The 27396-nt window shown below is 39.1% G+C and overlaps 1 protein-coding gene across 1 annotated transcript in view; it reads right to left on the bottom strand.

The window, feature by feature from the left end:
• The window catches only part of Ddah1 (dimethylarginine dimethylaminohydrolase 1), a 148375-nt gene that overhangs the window by 36210 nt on the left and 84769 nt on the right, over nucleotides 1-27396 (bottom strand). The window contains exon 2 of the mRNA XM_047518680.1: nucleotides 9152-9251. Coding sequence (XP_047374636.1) covers nucleotides 9152-9251 — 100 coding nt within the window. The remainder of the gene's footprint in view (nucleotides 1-9151; nucleotides 9252-27396) is intronic.

Here is a 27396-nt window from a genome sequence, read left to right as displayed (position 1 = left end):
AGACACAGACTGGCATATTGGATTAAAAAGAAAAATCCAACAATATGCTGCCTGCAAGAGACTCATCTCATAGAAAGAGATACCCATAGACTAAAGGTGAAAGGATGGGGAAAAACATACCATGCACACGGACATAGCAAAAAAGCTGGAGTATCCATCCTCATTTCAGATAATGAGGACTTCAAGCCAAAACTAGTCAGAAGGGATAAAGAAGGACATTACATATTGTTTAAGGGAAGCATAAATCAGCAAGACATAACAATCATAAACATCTATGCCCCAAACAGTGGCTCACCCATGTATGTCAAACAAATCCTTCTCAATTCCAGAAGTCAAATAGACCACAACACAATAATACTAGGCAATTTTAACACACCTCTCTCACCACTGGATAGATCTTCCAAACAAAAATTGAATAAAGAAACCATAGATCTCAATAACACAATCAACAATTTAGACTTAATGGACATATGTAGAATATACCATCCAACAAAGAATGAATACACTTTCTTCTCAGCAGCACATGGATCCTTCTCTAAAACAGACCATATTCTATGCCACAAAGCTACTGTTAGCAAATACAAGAAGATAGAGATACTACCTTGTATTCTATCAGATCATAATGGATTGAAATTAGAAATAAATGACAGAATAAAAAACAGAAACTTTGCCAATACTTGGAGATTAAATAATATGCTATTATATGATGAATGGATAACAGAAGACATCAGGAGGGAAATAAAAAAAATTCTTAGAAGTAAACGAGAACAAAGACACATCATATCAAAATCTCTGGAACACTATGAAGCAGTACTTAGAGGAAGATTTATTTCATGGAGCGCATTCAACAAAAGAAGAAAAAAATCAACAAATAAACGACTTAACACTACAGCTCAAAGCCCTAGAAAAAGAAGAGCAGAACAACACCAAAAGTAGAAGACAGAAAATAGTTAACATCAGAGTTGAAATCAATGAAATTGAAACAAAAGAAACAATCAAAAAAATTAACAAAATAAAGAGTTGGTTCTTTGAAAAAATAAACAAAATTGATAAACCCTTAGCCACACTAACAAAGAGAAAGAGAGAGAAAACTCAAATTACTAAAATTTGGAATGAACAAGGAAATATTACAGAAGACACGACTGAAATACAAAACATAATTAGAAGCTATTTTGAAAATCTATACTCCAACAAAACAGAAAACCTCGAAGACATCAACAAGAGACATATGAATTACCTAAACTGAACCAGGAGGACATACACAACTTAAATAAATCAATTTCAAGCAATGAAATAGAAGAGGTCACCAAAGCCTACTAACAAAGAAAAGTCCAGGACCAGATGGGTTCTCAGCCGAGTTCTACAAAACTTTTAAAGAAGAGCTCATTCCAATACTTCTCAAAGTATTCCCTAAAATAGAAGAGGAGGGAACCCTCCCAAACTCATTCTGTGAAGCCAATATCACCCTGATACCTAAACCAGACAGAGACACATCGAGGAAAGAAAATTTCAGACCAATATCCTTAATGAACATCGACACAAAAATTCTCGACAAAATTTTAGCAAATCGCATACAAAAATATATTAAAAAGATAGTGCACCACAATCAAGTGGGTTTTATTCCAGGAATACAAGGTTGGTTCAACATCCGGAAATCAATAAATGTCATTCACCATATCCACAGACTTAAAGTTAAGAATCACATGATTATTTCGATAGATGCAGAAAAAGCATTTGAAAAAATACAGCATCCCTTCATGCTCAAAACACTAGAAAAAATAGGGACAGTGGGAACATTCCTTAACATTGTAAAGGCCATCTACGCTAAGCCCATGGCCAATATCATTCTAAATGGTGAAAAACTGAAAGCATTCCCCCTAAAAACTGGAACAAGGCAAGGATGCCCTCTTTCACCACTTCTATTCAACATCGTCCTTGAGACTCTAGTCAGAGCAATTAGACAAACCAAAGAAATTAAAGGGATACGAATAGGAAAAGAAGAACTCAAACTGTTCGCTGATGACATGATTATATATTTAGAGGAACCAGGAAATTCCACCAGAAAACTTTTAGAACTCATAAGTGAATTCAGTAAAGTAGCAGGTTACAAGATCAATGCTCATAAATCCAATGCATTTTTATACATAAGTGATGAATCTTCAGAAAGAGGAGTTAGGAAAACTACCCCATTCACAATAGCCTGGAAAAAAATAAAATACTTGAGAATCAGTCTAACAAAAGAAGTGAAAGACCTCTACAATGAAAACTACAGAACACTAAAGAAAGAAATTAAAGAAAATCTTAGAAGATGGAAAGATCTCCCATGTTCTTGGATAGGCAGAATTAATATTGTCACAATGGCCATACTACCTAAAGTGCTATATAGATTCAATGCATATCCAATTAAAATCCCAATGACGTACCTTACAGAAATAGAGCAAACAATTATGAAATTCATTTGGAAGAATAGAAACCCAGAATAGCTAAAGCAATCCTTGGCAGAAAGAGCGAAGCAGGGGGTATCACAATACCAGATCTTCAACTCTACTACAAAGCACTAGTAACAAAAATGGCATGGTATTGGTACCAAAGTAGACAGGTAGATCAATGGTACAGAATAGAGGACATGGACACAAACCCAAATAAATACAATTTTCTCATACTAGACAAAGGGTCCAAAAATATGCAATGGAGAAAAGATAGCCTCTTCAACAAATGGTGCTGGGAAAACTGGAAATCCATATGCAACAGAATAAAATTAAACCCCTATCTCTCACCCTGCACAAAAATCAACTCAAAATGAATCAAGGACCTCGGAATCAGACCAGAGACCCTGCATCTTATAGAAGAAAAAGTAGGTCCAAATCTTCAACATGTCAGCTTAGGATCAGACTTCCTTAACAGGACTCCCATAGCACAAGAAATAAAAGCAAGAATCAACAACTGGGATAGATTCAAACTAAAAAGTTTTCTCTCAGCAAAGGAAACTATCAGTAATGTGAAGAGAGAGCCTACAGAGTGGGAGAAAATCTTTGCCAATCATACTTCAGATAGAGCACTAATTTCCAGAATATATAAAGAACTCAGAAAACTCTACACCAAGAATATAAATAATCCAATCAACAAATGGGCTAAGGATATGAACAGACACTTCACAGAAGAAGATGTACAAGCAATCAACAGATATATGAAAAAATGTTCAACATCCCTAGTAATAAGAGAAATGTAAATCAAAACTACCCTAAGATTCCATCTCACCCCAAGTAGAGTGGTGATTATCAAGAACACAAGCAACAATAGGTGTTGGAGAGGATGTGGGGAAAAAGGTACACTCATACATTGCTGGTGGGGCTGCAAATTGGTGCAGCCACTCTGGAAAGCCATGTGGAGATTCCTCAGAAAGCTTGGAATGGAACCACCATTTGACCCAGCTATCCCACTCCTTGGCCTATACCCAAAGACTTAAAATCAGCATACTACAGAGATATAGCCACATCAATGTTCATAGCTGCTCAATTCACAATAGCCAGACTGTGGAACCAATGTAGATGTCCTTCAATTGATGAATGGATAAAGAAACTGTGATATATTACACACAATGGAATATTACTCAGCCATAAAGAATGATAAAATTATGGCATTTGCAGGCAAATGGATGGAATTGGAGAATATCATGCTAAGTGAGATAAGCCAATCTCAAAAAACCAAAGGACGAATGATCTCGCTGATAAGCGGATGATGACACATAATGGAGGGTGGGAGGGGTTAGTGTTAGGGTTAGGGTTAGGGAGGGGGGCAAGAATGGAGGAAGGAAGGACTGTATAGAGGGAAAAGAGGGGTGGGAGGGGTGGGGGGAGGGAAAAAATAACAGAATGAATCAAACAACATTACCCTATGTAAATTTATGATTACACAAATGGTATGCCTTTACTCCATGTACAGAGAAACAACATGTATCCCATTTGTTTACAATAAAAAAAAGGAAAAAAAAAGAAACAAAAGAATTAAACGTATAGATAATTTATAATCAGAAATTAGGTAACAGCACTGACAAGTTAGCAGCATTACCCTTTGTTTCTTTTGTTATTCAAAGAGAAATCTGTGTGTTTTTGTCTCAGAGCATCATGGTAAAGTAAGAAGACAGCTATGGAAAAGGGACTGTTTGATAGACTTTATAAATGCTACTCCTTTAATCTTCATCTGTCTTTATAAAAGGGGTAAATGACATAGGTCAAATGATGTTAGGAAAAATTCCAAGGGTTTATGCTCTTGGCAGACACAGAAATCTGTTGTGGCACAATGACAATTTTTTCTGGCAATGGTATGATTGTGTAGTCTCTTCAGAAAACTCAGACATAAAAAATCAAAACTTAAGTAGGGGCAGGTCTTTTCCATGGCAAAAGTATTATTTTATAAAAAAAAAAAAGTCACCTATGATTAAAAAATAAAGCTTCACTAATTCTTTTCAGATAAGAATACATTTATAAATTAGTCTTATACACAACTTTTAAGAAAAACTGAATGCAGTAAGCAAGTTTTAACATGTTTTTATAGGGGCATGCATGCTATTTCCATTTCATACAATTAAGTATGATAGGAAAGTACAAAGATAAGCACACTGTTTATCTCTTTAAAAAGTAAGTTGTACTTTCTGTTTTTGGCAGTATTATGGATAAGATCCCCTAAATCATCTTCCTGATGGAAATAACTAAAATGCTAGAGTTGAAATATTTAAAAACCTATTTTTTGGGTATTCATGGGTCATTTTCTTCTATGCCAATTCACTTCCTCCACCTTGTTTATTTATAGGAGAAACCATGCCTTTTACTCTATTGACTATCCTATATTCCAGATTTGATGGATTGCTTCCTAATATCATTTAACATTAAATTGTTCCTGTATTCTTTCTATTTTTAATAAACATAGTTTCATGTAGAGGGTTATATTCTCGTCCTTTTTCTTCTTCTTTTTTTGGATAGGACAGCTTCAGAAGTGGGGCTTTGCTTCTACTGCCTCACACAATGGAGCACACGACTGACTGTCCCATTTTCAATAGTAAGACTAGAAGGATCAGTGGTTTCAGGAGGCATCAGATTAATTTTCCTATTATACAGTTTTCCATCAAGCCTTCACATAATGGTTTTAGTATTGTTTGATGATCATGCACAGACCCACGATTTTGTTAGAGATCTGCATTTGCTGGTTGGAGATCTAAAAAGAAAACCATCAATCAAGTATTTGGTCTACCTGAAATACAACTCATAAAAGGAAAGATAGGATAAATGTTATGTCTTTCCTTCACCTACCCACCAGGAGACTGATGGGTTGTTGTTCCAGCAACTTATAACAATGACCAAGTATTTTTTTTTAAATTATAAGTCAACAATTAAATCATAATGGAAATTTAAAAACATTTAGAACTAAATACTAACAAAAATGCTCATCAAAATGAAGATTCTGTAAAGTTGTACTTGGAGGGAAATGCTTATGTTAGTGAAGATTAAAGATTCAAAATTAATGAGATAAAATTCCAACTTGAGATGTAGGGGTAAAAAGGAACCCAATAAAAGAAAGAAATCTGAAAGAAGGAAATAAATAGAGGAAACATTCAAGAGAGAGAGTTCAACGAAGTCAAAAGCTGGTCCTTTGAAAAAGTTAATAAAACTGACCAACTTGAGGGAGGCAGGCAGGCAGGAAGGAAGGAAGGAAGGAAGGAAGGAAGGAAGGAAGGAAGGAAGGGGACAGGCAGCCAGGCAGATGGCACAAACATCACAAACTACAAAGGAATATAGCTACAGTTGCTGTGAAGCTTAAACAAACATTAAGAAGATAGGAAAAACTTTATACCCAACATTTTGAGAACTTTTACATAAAATAGATAAAGTCCTAGAAAATGGAATGCCCCTAAATGGACTCAGAGAAGCCTCAACATATTATCTTTAAAGAACTGAACCAGTTTAAAATCACCTCACAAAGAAAGCACCAGAGAAGGTTTATGGATGTGTTTCTACCACAGTTTGAGGGATACACAATTCAAATGGTACTAATTCCAGAGAACAGAAAAATAAAAAAAAAATCCCTTAATATTTTGGATGAGACTCATAACACTTTACCAAAATCAGACAAGGATAACAAGAAAGAAAAATTATAGGACATGAAAATAAGGTCTTAACAAAATATTAGCAAACCAGTTCCAATACTGGAATGAAAAAAGTGAATTAAACATGATCAAGTTTGATTTCAACCCAGAGACTGGTCAACTATTGAAAAATTGATTAATGTAATTAACCATATTTCAGATTAAAGAAGAAGATCAAATAATCATTTCATTGGAAGAAAAAACATTTACCCTATAACCTGGAATTCACTTCCCAATGTTGACCTTAGAGGAACTCTTGCACATGTCTGCAGGAGACACACACAGAAATTAACACAGCAGCATTGAAGATAATAGTAGACAAGAACCAGAAAACACCCAAAGTATACATCACCAGGAAAGTGAATAAATACACTGTGGTATATTTCTTCCACAGAGTACTAGCCAGTATTGAATATAAACTGCAGCTACACACATCAGCTTGAATCAGAAGTAGAAAAAATTCATGCAAGAGTTCATGTAGTGGGACACTAATAATAAAAAGCTGTAAGATGAGCAAACCTAAACAACTTATAACTTAGGAATACATATATTGAGGCAAAATTCAAAGAAAGAGAAGGCAGTTATTAACACAAAATCCAGAGCAGTGATTTCTTGAGGCTGGGCGGAGGGAGAGAATGGGGATAGAGGGACCCCAAGGGGTTCCTGTGGTCCTGACAATGCTCTATTTCATAAGCCAGAGGTGAGTACCCAGGTGTTCATTTTATTTTTGGTCTTGAAAACAGTACATGCACATTTTACAACTCAGTTCTATGTACTCTATATTTCACAAAAATACATAAAGAAGAGTAGAAATAAGCCAATGTTATTTATTCAAGAGAAATGAGATGAAAACAGTTTTTAACAGTAGCTGCTTGCCTGACTGACATATTTCCCAGCAGGAACTGGAATTAGAAAGCAGCTCTCCTTCTGTCCATTTCCTGATAAATTATTAATGAAAGTCTGAGTTACAGAAGGAAGAAGGCACAGAACACATAGAAAGTGCTACAGATTTTCTTACATAATTCTGCCTAATACAAAAATTGAGTGGTAATGTTACATACTATTGTGAATGCAATTAATGCCCCATGGACCGTATACTTAAAAATGGTGAAAATGGCAAATTTTAAGTCATATATGTTTTGCCACAATAAAAAAGAAAGGAAGAAAGAAAACTACAGAAGTAGGAAAAGAAAGCAGGACCCCACATCAGGTTTGAATGAGATGCCAAGCACAGAGATGTCCCAACATCATCTCAATTTTCAATATAATATATAAGATGTTAATTTGTATACTGAATATAGCAAGTAAAAAAAACTAAAGAGATATCAAAGACACGCTTCAGTGCTAAGTGACTAATTAGAATATGGGGAAAAGCATTGGGCTTGAAATGCTGTGGAAAAACCTTGGACTGGGCAGGAAGGGACTCCTAGTGTGAGCTGCGCCTACCATTGAGGACGTTTTAGGGTATCTGTGCAGCTCGGCTGTGAAGACAACTAAATGGCTGTGAATATAGCTTGTTTTAAGCTGTATTGCAAAGGTGATTCATATCTGCTTACAATAAGTTGTGTATTATACCGCTATTTCTGGTTTTTAAAAAAAGTATTGTTTAGGAGGTGTGATTTACACATCTAGCTTTTCACAAAAGCCTATTTTCTAAGTGAAACAAGCTGTTGTTCTGGTCTGTCAAAAAGAATGAAAGTGCCATCAATGGGAGGCACAAAGAATATTCTCAGTGGGGGGACTTACTGGGCAAAGTTGAAGAATGCCTGTGTCTGCCCAGGATCAGCCAGAGCTAAGAATGCAGCGTGAGCCCCCTACCCCTTGTTCTGCTTCTGGAGGCTCAATGTGCAATGTGCAGCAGACCACAGCCCAGTGGCAGGGCCACTAGCAGCTGTGACCTTGGCAGCACAGGCCCTGCCGTGCACAGCTAGCTCTATCGGGTTCTATTCACAGGGCGGTTGGTGGAACGGCGCCCCCTGGAGCTGGGCAACACAATGGCCTCAACCCCAGGCACAGGACACTGAACAGAGAATGATCACACTCCTCTCCCAGGAAAACTCGGTAGAGCCAAAATGTAAGTAACACAAAACTGTTTCTATACGAAAACAAAGAAGGCTATCTTCAGCCATATACACAGGATTCAACAGAAGTACACATCAGTTAAAATATTAGACTTCCAGGATGCTTAGTGCTTTCAATGGGTCACATGGGGCTGCTTTCCCAGATCCCTGAGAACCAGCCTTTGCTGTTTGGGCTACACTGGTGCAACAGGTATTCATTCTCTGACATTTAGAGGAAAACAAACTCTCTGTATGAGTTTAAAATTACTATGGATTATCTTGCTCTTCAACATAACCAGGAGGAATGTGGGGGTCCAGATTTTACAAATGATTTTATAAAACAATAATCCTATGATCAACAAGAATTAGAAAGGTTAAATACTAAAATTACTGTTTCTTTAAGAGCCATATTAGACTGATTGTGCAAAGCAATTCTTTTAGATCAATAATAACATTGCATTTATATTTTGTTGAGTTCTGCTATTACTCAGCTGGCATTAAGCCAAATCAATTTGTATAGAAAATTATTTGAATTCCTCTTGCCATCTGGAAAGAAAATTATTTGTAAATGACACTAATCTAGAATTAAGAATCCTTCAAATACAAACCAGACATAAAGTTACTAGATGCAAAACTATGCTACTCATAAAAACAAAAGAAGAACATAAAAATAAGATTCATACTGATCATGTACATACCAATAATATTCTTGTAAGAATATGCAGATATATGCAAACAAAAGTGTTGAAAGAATGAAAAACTACATGTTAAGTTGATTATCTCTAAATGGAAGGTCACTTTTTTCCTCATTGTGCTTTTCTATATTTGTCAAATTCCCTACATTTAGCATCCATTACTTCAGTAATTAAAATAAACACTATAATAAAATGAGTGAGTATGACTTAGGTACTAGAAATACTTTGGGACAGAAAAAAATAAATGCCAACTATACCTGTGAATAAGACATCTCCACCATCTAAGGTTGCGTTTTCATCCTTCATCTCTACTATATTAAGCTGAAGTTTTTCTAATGCTTCTCTCATCATGTCAACCTGTTGAAAAATAAATTGACTCAGATTAGTAGCCTACCATTTCCTAATACAAAAACCAACTACTGAAAACTCTTGAGCATTGTCATCCTCCTATGTAAACATGTGTACACACACACACAAACACATACACACACACACTCATCCTTGTGAATATAGGAATGTATGTTATATACGGTAAGATCACAGGATCAGTCATGACCATTTGAAAGAGAAGAAATTATCTGTTAGAAATTGCCCATTTGGTTCCTTTTTAGTCCAAGGTTGAGTCAATATTAGTCTCTTTTTTTGGAGGAGGGTAACTAGTTTGGACCCTATTGGCTGACCAGTTAGGACACTGCTGGAGGTTGACCATTTATAGGGCATGTAGGTCAAGGAAGACATGAGGCATATCACATAGTCCGCATATCTCTTCCAGAAAGAACAAGATTTTAATTTTCAGCCTGAGTCAGTTGGTGAGTCAGAATAACATACATACAGAATAATAATGGAAGGAATATCAATAACTAGAAACTTGAAATTTCAATGTATAAGACAGCCATTGTTTCCTAGTCAAATGTTTTCTTTCTTTTTCTTCCTTCCTTTCTTCTTTCCTTCCTTCCTTCCTTCCTTCCTTCCTTCCTTCCTTCCTTCCTTCCTTCCTTCCTTCCTTCTTCCTTCCTTCCTTTCATTCTTCCTTTCTTTTTTTGTACCAGGGATTGAAGCCAGAGATACTTAACCACTGAGCCGCATCCCCACATTTTAAGGTTTTATTTTGAGACAGGGTCTCACTGAGTTGCTTAAGGTCTCGCTAAATTGCTGAGGCTGGCTTTGAACTCAGAATCTTCCTGCCTTAGCCTCCTGAGTTGCTGGGATTATGGGCATGCGCCACTGTGCCTGGCTCAAATGTTTTCTAAAATGCCAGAACATCCCAACCTTCTCTGTAAATTTAAACTGTTATTTAAGTTTATATGCAAACAATTAGTATTATTACTTGTCTTTTAAAACCTACTTCCACAGAGGGGATTAACAAATATAGTAACTGTAGTCAAACCAAAGCATATTAGACAGATGGAAAGTCCGGCATGAGGAAGTAACCGCTTGAGCTAAAGCTGACGCACCAAAGCATATTAGAAATGATGATCAGGGACTCTAAGATTCTAGGATGTGTCTACAGCACAGAAAGATTCTGGGCTGAATTAGGGAACACTTCTAACAAGGCTTATTTTAACACAAGAAAAAAAAAAAACGTAAGGCACAACAAATACCCTTTGAAGCTTACAATTTAACTAAAGTCCTTCCAACAACTCAACAAAACAACTTAAATAGTTTTGAAAGTCTGCAAAACTTTTAACATGGTAAAGACATACATTGAGAAGACATGAACAGGACTAAGGGAAAACAAGAGATCACATCACACTGGGCAAAGCAGGTGGCCCTGCCAAAATGTAGCATACTGAGGACACAGCGTGAATTGTCAAGGAAGCGACATCAATACGGCAGTCAGTTCTAAAGCAATAAAAATATGGAAATACTTTGACAACAAGGCTGACATTCATGCATTTAAAAACATTAAAGAGGATACAAAGTAAAATAAATATATCATCTCATCCTTGTCCTGGAACTCATGCTAAAATTCCACAAACCAGGGTGACTCAGAACAATAAAAATTATTTCCATGGACAAAATGGTCTTAACGTTGTAATAAATACATCCAGTGACCTCTTTTAACAGCAGAAGAGGTTTTCCTATGTAACAGGAAGTGGAATCGTTGCTATAGCATAGAAAAGGAGAAAACAACATTTAGTGTGACTTGTTGAGCTACTGTGAACCCAGGAAAACACACAACCCTTTGCTTCTGGCCTCTCTGCTTCTGTGTCCATGGAAAATTCACTGAGCTTAGGGAGAGATCATGAGACGTGGGCTGCCATCACCTTTTGTTTCTATTGCTAACTGCTGCAACCATTACAGCTTAACATCTCAAAGGTTACTAGGAGTTCAGCAGTAACATGGATTTTGGTCTGAAAAGTTCATCTGTAACTATGTAACTTCTCAATATAGGAACTTGATTCATCTCTAAAGAGTTAAAGGACAGTAAGGAGGCTACTATACACTCGTTTCAGAAACACTGTTTTTTTTAAAATGTCTTATATCTTTCTAAATTAAAGTTTTAGAGGATAAAATATTTGTGGTTTTTTAAAAAGTCAAAACAGCTGCACTGACATTAAAAAACTGGCTTTTGTGCAAGGGAAGTACTTTTTTTTTCTTTTTTAATGTGCAGTCACATCTACACAAAGTCATCAGGATGGGTCCATACCACAAATGTTGATGGTACCACATTATTTTCAGAGTTAAGGGCATGGACAAGAGTTTTAAAAAAAATTTAAACATCAAGTAAACAGTTTTGAGAAGTGCAGGACCATATGGCATCAAATTGGCAATGCTAACTCAGGGAGATTTCTGGAGAAGAAAAAATAGGCCGAACCCTGTAGGCTGTCCACTGAGAACTGCATTTTCTTGACACAGAGGTTCCAGCAAAGGAGACCAACGGGGTTGCACAATGAACCAGGCACTACACTGACACACAGGCATAAACCAAGCCAGTCACTCAGGCTGACAGAACTTTCAATGTAACTGTACAAGTGGGAATGTTTGCAGGAAAAGATCCAAACCATGAACCTTCAAGAAACTGCCCATTCTGTTGTTACATAGCCATGGTTAAAGTTGACTTAATTAACTTTCATGATGTATTTAAAAAAAAAAAAAAACAACCAAACTATAACACCAACCTTTAGCAGAGATGGTAATCTTGCAGAGTGGAATTTCACATTACTCAGAGAAATCATCAGAACAAATAATATTAATCCAAAGGCTGAGTTGAATAGGTCATTTTAGCCCGTGAAATTAGAAATAGGGCAGATTTAGAGAAACAGCCCTAATTAGTTTAAGCCTTAATTTGCACCTTAGAGTATGGGTATAAAATTCCCTCATTCTTTTTTTTTTTTTTTCATTACTTTTTTTTTTTTTATTGTACACAAATGGGATACATGTTGTTTCTCTATTTGTACATGGCGTAAAGGCATACCATTTGTGTAATCCTAAATTTACATAGGGTAATGTTTGATTCATTGTGTTATTTTTTTCCCTTCCCCCCACCCCTCCCACCCCTCTTTTCCCTCTATACAGTCCTTCCTTCCTCCATTCTTGCCCCCCTCCCTAAACCTAACTCTAACCCTAACACTAACTCTTCCCACCCCCCATTATGTGTCCTCATCCACTTATTAGCGATATCATTCTTCCTTTGGTTTTTTGAGATTGGCTTATCTCACTTAGCATGATATTCTCCAGTTTCATCCATTTGCCTGCAAATGCCATAATTTTATCATTCTTTATGGCAGAGTAATATTCCATTGTATATATATACCACATTTTCTTTATCCATTCATCAATTGAAGGACATCTAGGCTGGTTCCACAATCTGGCTATTGTGAACTGAGCAGCTATGAACATTGATGTGGCTGGATCTCTGTAATATGCTGATTTTAAATCCTTTGGGTATAGGCCAAGGAGTGGGATAGCTGGGTCAAATGGTGGTTCCATTCCAAGTTTTCTAAGGAGTCTCCACTCTGCTTTCCAGAGTGGCTGCACCAATTTGCAGCCCCACCAGCAATGTATGAGTGTACCTTTCTCCCCACATCCTCACCAACACCTGTTGTTGCTTGTATTCTTGATAATCGCCATTCTAATTGGGGTGAGATGGAATCTTAGGGTGGTTTTGATTTGCATTTCTCTTATTACTAGAGATGTTGAACATTTTTCCATATGTTTGTTGATTGCTTGTAGATCTTCTTCTGTGAAGTGTCTATTCATTTCCTTAGCCCATTTGTCGATCGGATTACTTGCATTCTTGGTGTAGAGTTTTTTGAGTTCTTTATAGATTCTGGAGATTAGTGCTCTATCTGAAGTATGATTGGCAAAGATTTTCTCCCACTCTGTAGGCTCTTTCTTCACATTGCTGATAGTTTCCTTTGCTGAGAGAAAGCTTTTTAGTTTGAATCTATCCCAGTTGTTGATTCTTGCTTTTATTTCTTGTGCTATGGGAGTCCTGTTGAGGAAGTCTGGTCCTAAGCCAACATGTTGAAGCTCTGGACCTACTTTTTCTTCTATAAGATGCAAGGTCTCTGGTCTGATTCCGAGATCCTTAATCCATTTTGAGTTTATGTCGCGTCCCCTCTGGCCGCAGAGAGAGACACGACAAATGTCTGAAGCTTTGGAAGTTTATTGTGCACAGTTTCTTTCCTACGCTTCTCTTACCCCTAGCTTCTGCGCACTCTCAGCTTCCCTTTTCCCAGCTCCTTCCACTCCCGCGTACTCCCTCCTTCCAGCTCCGCTCCAACTGCTGCTGCTGCGGCCGCCGTCGCCGTCGTCGCCGCCGCTTCTTCCGCTCCGTTCGTTCCGTTTCTCCCTTCCTCAGCTTCTGCCCCCTACTCTCCCACCCACCAGGCTTATATACACTTCAGTCAATCAGGGGAGAGTACACGAGATAAACGCGGACAGCTGCAGGCGCGGGATGGGTACACGAGGGGGCATGCTCTAGTCACATCGTTAACTAGCCAATTATTGGAATTCGCTGGTTGTTTACTGTACAGCTGGCCGCTTTTGGCTCAGCGTCAGGCGCCATCTTGACCATGTCTAAGGCCGGGGGCTCTAGAAACCCCGACAGATCCCCCTTCTTTAATATTAAACTAAGGCTCGGGACCGTGTCTGTCTTAGGCTGAGTGGTCAGCATATGTCCTTACCCGTCATCAGAGCCTGCAGAGCATGCTGCAGCTCCTGTCTTAGGTCAGTACACAGCCACCTCCTTCATTACCCGTCCTTGACTACCGATCCAGCATCAAGAGCCATACTAATGGGGGGCTGTCGGCCTTTAGGGCGGTCATGGCCTGATGAAAAATAATTTGATCTCTCTATTGGCTAGCTTGCAGATGCATGCCAAAACGAATGAAGAGAAGAAGGCCAAGGCAGAGGAGTACCACCATAGCTCCTAAGCTTGCCCACTGTTTGACAAATCTATAAACAGAAGAAGAACCTTATAGCCATATTAAATACAGAAACAATATACATCCCAATAGAGTTACAATATGGGTAACACAAAGCAGCTCTCAGGGAATAAACGCATCCCAGTCCCAAAAGTTCTTGCAAGGCATCCACTTGTTCTTATAATGAGTCCATTCTCTGATAGAGTCTCTATGGTCTGTAAGGCTGCAACTGCATTCTCGGCCGAATGATCGTTGTTGTGGTTGTGTCAATGCTGCTACTGCAAGGACTGTGGTGGCAGTGATCACGGCTGTTGCAATGTCAAAGCCTCTTCTGTTTTTTGATAATAGCACTGGCAATTCTATATCTGCAACAGAAACTAGGACTGGTAGGAAGATAGAAATGTGCAAATTGCACAGGTGGCAAAAGAACCATTCCAGTATTGTGAGAGATAGGACACAGTTAGTGAACAGTTAGGAGGTATTATTAGAAATGTTAGTTGGCAGAAACATAAAAGGGAGGAAATACACAAGCTGACGTAGGAGGAAAAGCAATATCACAGCTAGGGTCAGCAGAACGAGTTGCTCTACTCTGGGTCTGATCTGTAGTATGATTCCGACGGCAAAGTATGGAAATTCCTCCTGTTAAAGCAAAGAAAGGCTAGAAATATCCTTGTCACCAAAAGCAGCACGACCTGAAAAATCATCAGTAGAATTGACAGACTTGTAGAGAAATTGGTGAAAAACAAGAAAAGGAAGGATAAAAAATATGTTAGTCAGAACTGAAAAATATGGCCAGGCTAACAATGGCCCATAGGTTCCGGGTTTGCCTTTCCGTTTGAGTTTTCGTTATTGGAGGAAGGCTCAGACTCGCCATTGTGAGGAGGAGCAGCATCATTTGCATGCTGTAAAACTCTGACCAGCCTTTCTGGAATCCAGACTGGAGTCAGTTGATCCTGTGGGAAAATACAAACAGACCCTCGGACCCAACGAAGGACTGGATCCGGTCCTTTCCAACAACCTGTCAGGATATCTTTCCATTTTGCCCATACTTGAGAAGTATTATGGGGATTATAATGTCGATCAGCTGCAGAATGGCCGTCCCTATCCAGAGTTAAGAAATTTAGAATGAAAAGAACTAAATTAAGTTTATCTTTAGGAGACTTGTAGGAGGCTCCTATTCCCCCTTTTTGTTTATTTAAACAATTTTTTAAAGTAAGATGTGCTCTTTCCACAATGCCCTGTCCCTGAGGATTATAGGGGATGCCAGTGACTGATTGGATGTTAAATGTTTGTAAAAACAACCGAAAGCTTTTGGAAGTATAAGCAGGACCATTATCTGTTTTAATAACTTTAGGTATGCCCCAGCCAGCAAACGCTTGTAGGCAATGTTGAATGACATCTTTTACCTTTTCTCCAGAATGAGCAGAAGCCATAATGACCCCTGAAGCAGTGTCTACTGACACATGTACATACTTAACAGTACCAAATTCAGAAATATGGGTTACATCCATCTGCCAAATATGGCCAGGCAGCAGTCCCCTAGGGTTAACTCCAAAGGATTGTACTGGGATTAAAGGAGCACAATGTTGACAATTTTTTACTATTTGTCGAGCCATACATTTAGATATAGGAAATTTTCTGCTCAAAGTAGTGGAATTTACATGAAATTTTTCATGAAAGAGTTTTGCCTGTTCCTCTATGGAAAAAACAAAAATTGATTTGGTGGCCATATCTACCAAGTCATTAGCATTGGCCAAAGGTCCTGGTAAATTAGAATGAGCTCTAATATGTCCTACATAGAATAGATGTTTACGCTGTAGGATAAGGTTTTGTAGCGTAGTAAAATAAGAAGCTACCGTGGACATGGAAGAAATATGGGGTACCGTTTCAAGAACCTGTAAAGCGTTAACGATATATAAGCTATCAGATAGAAGATTGAATGGCTGATTATCTGCTAATTTAAAGGCTAATATTACAGCTGCAAGTTCAGTAACCTGTGCGGAGTTGGGCGGAACTATTATGGTGTGAAGTTGTTTACTGATAAGTACTGCACCTACTCCATTTTTGGAGCCATCAGTAAAAATGGTTACACAGTCTTTAAGAGGCTGGACACTAGTCACTTTTGGAAAAATTATGGGAGTATTTTTACAGAATTGAATCCAGGGATGTTGGGGATAATGGTTATCGAACTGAGCTGAAGTGGAACAATATAATACTGACCAATCGTCATCATTATTAATTAACCATTTAATTTGCTGAGTGGAATAAGGAGTTATAATAATAGACGGATGGATTCCAAAAACAGTAATGCAAGATTCTATTCCCTTGAATATTACCTGGGCAATAGCTTGGGGATATGATTGCAATGTTTTAGCTGGAGAGCTAGGGAGATTTATACTTTGCAAAGGTCCTCCTTGCCAAACTATGCCAAAAGGGGTATGCTTCTCTGAGATTATGATTAAACTTAATGGTTGAGTAGGATCACAACGATCAACGTAACACTGCTGAAGTCTATTCTCTACTAGCTGTAAGGATATCCGTGCTTCAGGAGTAAGTTTCCTAGGGGAATTCAAGTCAGGATTACCTTTTAATATATCGAATAAAGGTTTTAATTCCCCTGTGGACAATTTTAAATAGGATCTGATCCAGTTAATGTCACCTAAGAGTTTCTGAAAATCGTTCAAGGTATTCAATTGATCTGTCCTGATGGTCAACCTTATTGGTCTGACTGTAGTAGCAGTGAGCCTTGTACCCAGATATTCTTGGATCTCCTCTAATTGTAATTTTTCAGGGGCTATCGTTAGTCCTCTCTTTTCTAATGCTTGAGTTATAAATTGTAATGCTTCTAACAAAACTTCTTTTTCTGGATGGCAAATAAGTATATCGTCCATATAGTGATAAATCAACAATCTCTTAAACTTTTGTCTAGTAGTTGTTAACGCTTTATCTACGTATATTTGACATATAGTAGGACTGTTAGCCATACCTTGAGGCAACACAGTCCATTCGAATCTCTGGTCAGGCTGAGTGTGATTAAGAGAGGGCAAAGTAAAGCAAATCTCCAACAATCATTTTTGTGTAAGGGTATAGAGAAAAAGCAATCTTTTAAATCCAGAATAATAATAGGCCAATTTTTTGGTAGTGCAGTAACAAGAGGGAGTCCACATTGGATGGGTCCCATAGGGTACATTTGTTCGTTTATGGCTCTTAAATCATGTAATAACCTCCATTTTCCTGATTTTTTCTTTGTTAAGAATATTGGAGTATTCCAAGGAGAGGTAGAATGTTGTAAATGACCTGCTTGTACCTGCTCTTGTACTAACTTATGAGCTGCCTCTAGCTTCTCTTTTGTTAGGGGCCACTGTGGAATCCAGCGAGGCTTATCATCTTTCCATATTATAGGGATTGATGGTTTATCAGTGGCCCCTAGGAAAAACCCAATCCATGAGAATCATTTTTTGATGGAGGTAAAGGCAGTGGTTGGGTAGATCCTTGGCTATGTCTTCCTAATCCTTTTTTATCATCATAATTCATATTTTGTAACATATTTCTTACAGGAGTCCCTTGGTAAATCTGGTCAGTGGTGAGTTTCATATCCATTTGCTGCAGGACATCTCGTCCCCATAGGCTAATAGGAACATTACAGACATATGGTTGAAATATTCCTGTGTGTCCCTCTGTATCTTTCCACGATAATGAGGAAGCACTTTGATTGGGGCTCTCTGCTACTCCTAAGCCTCTCAAGCTCTGAGCTGCTGTGATCAATGGCCAGTGCTTTGGCCAGACCATTGCACTGATAATACTTTTGTCTGCTCCCGTATCTAATAAACCTGTAAATTCCATATTTCCCACTTTTAATTTTAGGAGGGGCCTCTGTTCCATATCCATAGTAAGGTTTATTAAAGTGGTTCCTGTTGATCCAAAACCTCCTTGTCTTTTATTTGTATTTTCACTGGGCCACAAGGAATGTCGACTGGGCAATATAAGCATTTGTGCAATGCGATCCCCTGGAGAGATGACCGTAATTCCTTTTGGTGAAGAGACCAAGGCTTTTATTTGTCCAGTGAAATCAGGATCAATAACCCCTGGGTGTACTATAAGTCCTTTTAGTGTTGAGGAACCTCTACCTAGTAATAGTCCTACACTATTTTGTGGGATTTTTTCATGCCAATCAGTATCAATCATCTGCACCCCCATATCTGGGGTTAGTATGAGTCTGGAGGTGGCACAGATGTCCAATCCGGCACTTCCTGAGGTGGCTCTGCGCTCCCCTTCTCTGTGGGAGGATACCACCGTCGGGGAACTTGTTGAATTACCCCGTATATTCGTTGCGGACCCCGGGGAGGGCCCTGTCTCCCGTTTTTTTGAAGTTTAGGATTTAAACCTAAAAAATTACCTTCCCTATCTCTAATAGACTGACAGGCGCTATTCCAATGACTTCCTCTTCTGCATCTCGGACATAGCCCTGGGGCATAAGGTGTAACAGATTTTACTATAGTTATCTCTTATCTTTTGTTAGGGCATTATCTCCTTGCTGCTGATTTTGTGCATCTATTGAAATGTATTGGTCTTCTCCTATTAACATTTCTATCGGGAAACCTTGCCACTATGTTTCTGCAAGCAGTTTCAACAGCTGAGCTCTCCAATTAGCCATTGTTCTCCAAATAACACTGCTCTGCATAGTCTTAACTGCCTCTTTAAAGTTTTTCTAATGGTTGATGGTATCTCCATTTGCTCCTCAAATACAGGCAGGTTCTACAAATTTTGAAGCTCTTTTTATTAGGCTTAGGTTTCTCCTACCTTTTTCCCTTGTTCTTAAGTTTTCACTACCACTTGGTTATTCCTTTTGGGGGTTCTTTGTGTAAGACTTAATTCCCCTTTTTCCCTTGTTCTTAGATTTTTTGAGCAATTATTTTCTAGGTCACCACCACTCAATTTTTCCTCACTTTATTCTTTTTAAGCGTTCTTTTCTGTTACTATTAGATCCTGTTCATGAAGATCCCCTTGTGGCACACTGAGCAGCTTTTCTTACTTTAGCTGTTTTTTTTTTTTTTTTTTTTTTTTTTTTCTCAATGGCATCCCATTGTTTTTTAATGGTTCCCTGAGGGGTTGCTGCATTCAGACCCCATTGTTACTAATTTGAATGGCTTTAGTTATGGCAATTACAATAACAATGGCCTAGCTGCCAGGAGCAATGAGATTACTGAAGGGAAAACTATCAAGTGCGCATTAAAATTTTTATAGCGGCTTTTCACGTACTACCTAATTGGACCGCTCCAAGCGTGTTTCTACTTTCACTTTAATTAGACCGCGTTCCACGCGCCAGGACCGCTAATGGCGTGTCCCGATACCGGACCACCTTCCGTGTGTCCTTATTTTTATTTTAATTGGACCGTATTCCGCGTGCCCCCAGGACCGCTGATAGCGTGTCCTGATACCCTTTAACTGGACCGCATTCCGCGTATCCGGATAGTCGCTATACCGCGAACGTCGAGGCGCCTCTCCTTTACCTGTTTACCTTTTTTGACTTCTTTATAACCGGTTTAGCTTGTTAAAATATTTTAAGATATCTTACCTTGTCCCTTTTATCTTCCCGGGTTTCGGCACCAGCTGTCGCGTCCCCTCTGGCCGCAGAGAGAGACACGACAAATGTCTGAAGCTTTGGAAGTTTATTGTGCACAGTTTCTTTCCTACGCTTCTCTTACCCCTAGCTTCTGCGCACTCTCAGCTTCCCTTTTCCCAGCTCCTTCCACTCCCGCGTACTCCCTCCTTCCAGCTCCGCTCCAACTGCTGCTGCTGCAGCCGCCGTCGCCATCGTCGCCGCCGCTTCTTCCGCTCCGTTCGTTCCGTTTCTCCCTTCCTCAGCTTCTGCCCCCTACTCTCCCACCCACCAGGCTTATATACACTTCAGTCAATCAGGGGAGAGTACACGAGATAAACGCGGACAGCTGCAGGCGCGGGATGGGTACACGAGGGGGCATGCTCTAGTCACATCGTTAACTAGCCAATTATTGGAATTCGCTGGTTGTTTACTGTATAGCTGGCCGCTTTTGGCTCAGCGTCAGGCGCCATCTTGACCATGTCTAAGGCCGGGGGCTCTAGAAACCCCGACAAGTTTAGTTTCGTGCATGGTGAGAGATATGGGTTTAGTTTCATTCTGTTGCATATGGATTTCCAATTCTCCCAGCACCATTTGTTGAAGAGGCTATCTTTTCTCCATTGCATATTTTTGGACCCTTTGTCTAGTATGAGAAAAATGTATTTATTTGGGTTTGTGTCCGGGTCCTCTATTCTGTACCATTGATCCACCTTTCTATTTTGGTACCAATACCATGACATTTTTGTTACTAGTGCTTTGTAGTAGAGTTGAAGATCTGGTATTGCGATACCCCCTGCTTCACTCTTTCTGCCAAGGATTGCTTTAGCTATTCTGGGTTTTTTAATCTTCCAGATGAATTTCATAATTTCTTGCTCTATTTCTGTAAGGTACATCATTGGGATTTTCATTGGACTTGCATTCAATCTGTATAGCACTTTTGGTAGTATGGCCATTTTGACAATATTAATTCTTCCTATCCAAGAACATGGGAGATCTTTCCATCTTCTAAGATTTTCTTTAATTTCTTTCTTTAGTGTTCTGTAGTTTCATTGTAGAGGTCTTTCACCTCTTTTGTGAGATTGATTCCCAAGTATTTTATTTTTTTCGAAGCTATTGTGAATGGGGTAGTTTTCCTAATTTCTCTTTCTGAAGATTCATCGCTTATGTATAGAAATGCCTTAGATTTATGTGCATTGATCTTATATCCCGCTACTTTACTGAATTCACTTATGAGATCTAACAGTTTTCTGGTGGAATTTCCTGGTTCCTCTAAGTATACAATCATATCATCAGCAAATAGGGATAGTTTGAGTTCTTCTTTTCCTATTCGTATCCCTTTAATTTCTTTGGTCTGTATAATTGCTTTGGCTAGAGTTTCAAGGACGATATTGAATAGAAGTACTCCAGTTTTTAGAGGGAATGCTATCAGTTTTTCACCATTTAGAATAATATTAGCCATGGGCTTAGCATAGATGGCCTTTACAATGTTAAGGAATGTTCCCACTATCCCTATTTTTTTAGTGTTTTGAGCATGAAGGGGTGCTGTATTTTATCAAATGCTTTTTCTGCATCTATCGAAATAATCATGTGATTCTTGACTTTAAGTCTATTGATATGGTGAATTACATTTATTGATTTCCTGATGTTGAACCAACCTTGCATCCCTGGAATAAAACCCACTTGATCGTGGTGCACTATCTTTTTAATATGTTTTTGTATGCGATTTGCTAAAATTTTGTTGAGAATTTTTGCGTCGATGTTCATTAAGGATATTGGTCTGAAATTTTCTTTCCTTGATGTGTCTCTGTCTGGTTTAGGTATCAGGGTAATATTGGCTTCATAGAATGAGTTTGGGAGGGTTCCCTCCTCTTCTATTTTAGGGAATACTTTGAGAAGTATTGGAATGAGCTCTTCTTTAAAAGTTTTGTAGAACTTGGCTGAGAACCCATCTGGTCCTGGACTTTTCTTTGTTGGTAGGCTTTTGATGACCTCTTCTATTTCATTGCTTGAAATTGGTCTATTTAAATTGTGTATGTCCTCCTCGTTCAGTTTAGGCAATTCATATGTCTCTAGAAACCTGTTGATGTCTTCTAAATTTTCTATTTTTTTGGAGTATAGATTTTCAAAATAGCTTCTTATTATGTTTTGTATTTCAGTCGTGTCTGTTGTGATATTTCCTTGTTCATTCCGAATTTTAGTGATTTGGGTTTTCTCTCGTCTTCTCTTTGTTAGTGTGGCTAAAGGTTTATCAATTTTATTTTTTCGAAGAACCAACTATTTATTTTGTCAATTTTTTGTATTGTTTCTTTTGTTTCCACTTCGTTGATTTCAGCTCTGAGTTTGACTATTTCCTGTCTGCTACTACTTTTGGTGTTGGTCTGTTCTTCTTTTTCTAGGGCTTTGAGCTGTAGTGTTAGGTCGTTTATTTTTTGAGTTTTACTTCTTTTATTAAATGCGCTCCATGAAATAAATCTTCCTCTAAGTACTGCTTTCATAGTGTCCCAGAGATTTTGATATGATGTTTCTTTGCTCTCGTTTACCTCTAAGAATTTTTTAATTTCCTTCCTAATATCTTCTGTTATCCATTCATCATATAGTAGCATATTGTTTAATCTCCAGGTGTTGGAGTAGTTTCTGTTTTTACTCTTTCATTTATTTCTAACTTCAATCCATTATGATCTGATAGAATACAAGGTAGTGTCTCTATCTTCTTGTATTTGCTGACATTAGCTTTGTGGCATAATATATGGTCTATTTTAGAGAAGGATCCATGTGGTGCTGAGAAGAAAGTGTATTTGCTCTTGGTTGGATGGTATATTCTATAAATGTCTGTTAAGTCTAAATTATTGATTGTGTTATTGAGATCTATGGTTTCTTTGTTCAATTTTTGTTTGGATGATCTGTCCAGTGGTGAGAGAGGTGTGTTAAAATCACCTAGTATTATTGTGTTATGGTCTATTTGGTTTCTGAAATTGAGAAGGATTTGTTTAACATACATGGATGAGCCATTGTTTGGGGCATAGATGTTTATGATTGTTATATCTTGCTGATTTATGCTTCCCTTAAGCAGTATGAAATGTCCTTCCTTATCCCTTCTGACTAACATTGGCTTGAAGTCCACATTATCTGAAATGAGGATGGATACTCCAGCTTTTTTGCTGAGTCCATGTGCATGGTATGTTTTTCCCCATCCTTTCACCTTTAGTCTATGGGTATCTCTTTCTATGAGGTGAGTCTCTTGCAGGCAACATATTGTTGGATCTTTCTTTTTAATCCAATCTGCCAGTCTATGTCTTTTGATTGATGAATTCAGGCCATTAACATTCAGGGTTATTATTGAGATATGATTTGTATTCCCGGTCATTTGGTTCATACTTAAAATTTTATTTATTTATTTATTTATTTATTTATTTTTTGACACATCTTGGTTCCTCCTTTATTTGACAGTTCCTTTAGGATAATTCCTCCCTTTGCTGATTTGCTTCTTTGTTTTTTATTTCTTCCTCATGAAATATTTTGCCGAGAATGTTCTGTAATGCTGGCTTTCTTTTTGTAAATTCTTTTAGCTTTTGTTTATCATGGAAAGATTTTATTGCATCGTCAAATTTGAAGGTAAGCTTTGTTGGGTATAAGATTCTTGGTTGGCATCCACTTTCTTTCCGAGCTTGAAAAATGTTGTTCCAGACCCTTCTAGCTTTTAGGGTCTGGATTGAAAAATCTGCTGATATCCGTATTGGTTTCCCCCTGAATGTAATTTGGTTCTTTTCTCTCACAGCCTTTAAAATTCTGTCTTTATTTGGTATGTTAGGTATTTTCATTATAATGTGCCTTGGTGTGGGTCTGTTGTAATTTTGTGTATTTGGAGTCCTATAAGCCTCTTGAACTTCATTTTCCATTTCATTCTTCAGATGTGGGAAATTTTCTGATATTATTTCATTGAATAGATTGTTCATTCCTTTGGTTTGTTTCTCTAAGCCTTCCTCAATCCCAATAATTCTCAAATTTGGCCTTTTCATGATATCCCATAGTTCTTGCAGATTCTGTTCATGATTTCTTACCATCTTCTCTGTTTGTTCAACTTTGTTTTCAAGGTTAAATATTTTGTCTTCAATATCTGAAGTTCTGTCTTCCAGGTGTTCTATCCTATTGGTTATGCTTTCTATGGAGTTCTTAATTTGGTTTATTGTTTCCTTCATTTCAAGGATTTCTGTTTGGTTTTTTTTCAATATCTCTAACTCTTTATTGAAATGATCTTTTGCTTCCTGAATTTGCTCTGTTAACTGTCGATTGGTGTGATCATTCAATGCCTGCATTTGCTCTTTCATCTCATCATTCAATGCCTGCATTTGCTCTTTCATCTCATCGTTTGCTTCCCTAATCATTTTAATTATGGACATTCTGAACTCCCTTTCTGTCATTTCTTCTGCCATGCTGTCGTTGGATTGTATTGATGTAACATCTAGATTTGTTTGGGGCATTTTCTTCCCTTGTTTTCTCATATTGTTCAGGAATCAGTGGGTCATTAAGATATTGCAGATTTCCTCTATCGACTTATAATGTCCCTGAAGACTGCTAGTATATCCCCTCTTATCCTTCAGTAGCCTGAAGTCTTGGAGGAAGTTGATAATGCGGAGCTCCACGAAGAAGCTGTCTCTCTAGGGTGGTGACCCTCAGGTGGCGTATATTCCCTGCTAGTGGTCAGAGGTGTCTCCACTTGTTGACCAATGGTCATCCAACGGGGAACTAGGCTGCGGGCTGAGGCAAGTCCTGTTTGTGCCTGTGTCTCTGGTTTTACCGTCCCTGTGGGAAAACCTCTCCCGGTAGGGAAGACTCACTCGGTGGGAACGTCTCGCTGGTCAGTTGCCTTCCTAGAGGTTCCCCTCAATCTACAACTACCGCCTGGGCTGGGCTGTCTTCCTCTGCAACGTTCCCAGGGGCCCGGACCTACTTCCTGGGCCTGGGAGCCTCACCCTTCGCAGGCGAGTCTCCTTAGGCTGCCTCTCCCAGATAATCTGCCCGCAGTCCTGGAAACTTCGCTCCGCCCCTAGGTGTGTCTCTGTGCGGCTCTTCCAGCAAGAAGCCACCTAGCTCCTGGGACCCTACTCTGCACCTAATCGCCTGGTTATGCGGCCCCTCCTCTGAGCCGCCACCTGGAGCCCTGTACAATAGCTCCGATACCCAGAGACCCGCCACACACCTCCTCCTCCGGACAGCGGCCGGGTTTCCGATGCAGTCACTAGGAGTCCAAGCAACTCACTTCGCGTCTCCTCCTCCCGCCAACCTCCCGTAGCCCTAGGCAGTCACTCCAAGCCCAAGTGACCCGCCCTGTTCTTCCTCCTCCTCCTCGGGGTAGCCCCCCGGGTGTTCAGGGGCGGTGGCTCCGAGACCAAGTGACCCACCACGCTCCTCCTCCAGGTAGGCCACCGGTATTCAGGAGCAGTCACTTTGAGTGCAATCAACTCACCACTCGCCTCCTCTGGCAACCGCCTGTGGCTCTGATGCAGTCACTCCTAGACCAAGCGACCCACCGTGCTTCTCCTCTTCCTCCGGGCAACCCCCCGGGTGTTCAGAAGCGGTTGTTCTGAGTCCAAACAGCTCGCGATGCAGCTCCTCCTCTGGCAACCACCTGTGGCTCTGATGCAGTCACTCCTAGACCAAGCAACCCGCCATGCTTCTCCTCTTCCTCCGGGCAACCCCCCGGTGTTCAGAAGTGATTACTCTGAGTCTAAACAGCTCACCACGCAGCTCCTCCTCAGGCAGCCGCCCGGAGCCCCAGTGGTTGCTCCGAGTCCAAGCGCTGTGCTGAGCCGCCTCCTCTACGATGATCCCAGTTGTCTGTGTTTACCGCTCCAGCGGGGGGAGGGGCGTCTCGCCGAGCAACTCCACTTCACAAATTCCCTGCATTCCGGGGCTACCGCCCCATCCGGGACGCCTCCCCAATGGGAGAGACTCACCCAGCGGCTTTGAGTTGGTCCCAAGTCTCTCACTATCTCCTCTTTTGAATCCTGCGTCCTGGAGCAACGTGAAATGCAGCCGCCCTCTAGGCCGCCATCTTGAAACTCCCCTCCCTCATTCTTTTCTGAAGACTTACAAGACCTTTTTCTTTCCATCATCATGCTCCATACACTTGATTTCATTGTTTTATTCTATATTCCCATTTATGGTTGCTCCACCTTTTCTCCTCCTAACCTTTACCACAGGTTACTTTCCTGGTTACAGTGACTTCTGACAGCCTCTGCTGCTGCCATTTATTCAGTCCACATGTCTTGGTTAATTATCTTCCCTTCTCCTCCCTCTCTCCTTTTCTTTTCCCCTGGAGTACTAATGTTAAAAAATGCAGTTATTGTGATTACACATTCATGGTCACTATACTAGTAAAGTCTATGATCAACAGCCTGGGGTTTATATTCCCACCTTGCTACTTACTAGCTAAGTGATCTTGGGTTGTTTAACATTCTGATGATCTTCTGACTGCTCATCTTTAAAGTGATTGTTTATTCATAATAATTCCAACTTGTTGGGTTCCTCTTGATTATTAAATTCATGTAAAGCTCTTAGCACATATAACTGTAATTACTCAATAAATATTATATACAACTTTTATTATTTTGGTGAAATACCAGCTTGTGTGCATATACTGACAGATACTTGTGTTATAAAACTGACCCACAAGGAAAAAATATGTTGCTTTTCTTACATTTGGACAAGTTTCTTGTGTTTTGCCACCCCATGACAGATTCCATCTGCTTTCCAGTAAATTAAAATTGCAGTCTTTTCTGCAAATTCAATGTAAAGTTAAAACACTACATTGAGGACATATTTAAATTTAAATTCAAAACATTCAAATTTGACTTCCTTCCAGGTCCTGGAAGATGCCAGAAAGAATGAGGTACATTTCTTGTATAATATCTCCTTTGAACTAGTGATCTTTAGGTACCACGTCAGGATAGGCCTGTCTGGTAAGATGCAGCACAGAACTCAAAAGAACATCAGCCCAGACGTATGAGCAGGTTATAAGGACACAACCACTCTAAAGGACCTATTCGGTCTTAAGAATTTCTTCTTTTTTTGATACCCAGTCTCCTTTCTCACCTTTCCTATTTTCCTACCTTCCAGTTTCTTTTATAGCTCTCATCTAAGTTCCCTTGTTTGTCTTCTCATGGTGACGTCATCATCCTGACTTTCCATTTCAGACTCTCATAGTGAGTGCAAAGTACCAGGGGTTTGGATCCCGGTTCTGTCACTTATGAGAGATATGACTTGGAATGAATTAAGTTCTCTGAGCCTCAGTTTCCTCATCTGCAAGCAAGATAACATTTTTTAATGGATTATGAAACAAGTCAGGTAACACATAGAAAGAACCTAGCTTAGTGCCTGGCACGTGTTAATGGTATTATTATTATTATTATTTTGGCCTAAAGTAACTCAGTTTTTGTTTGGATTCTGGTTACCTTTCAAAAGGAAGAAAAGATTAAAAGAACACATTCAGCACTAAATAACCTTTTATGTTCAACTCTCCTTTTCTTCTTGT

This window comes from Sciurus carolinensis, chromosome 1 (genome assembly GCF_902686445.1).
Source record: "Sciurus carolinensis chromosome 1, mSciCar1.2, whole genome shotgun sequence".
In the NCBI taxonomy this organism is placed as follows: domain Eukaryota; kingdom Metazoa; phylum Chordata; class Mammalia; order Rodentia; family Sciuridae; genus Sciurus; species Sciurus carolinensis.
The sequence above is the reverse complement of the archived record's forward strand: the minus strand, read 5'-3'. Positions and strand labels throughout refer to the sequence as shown.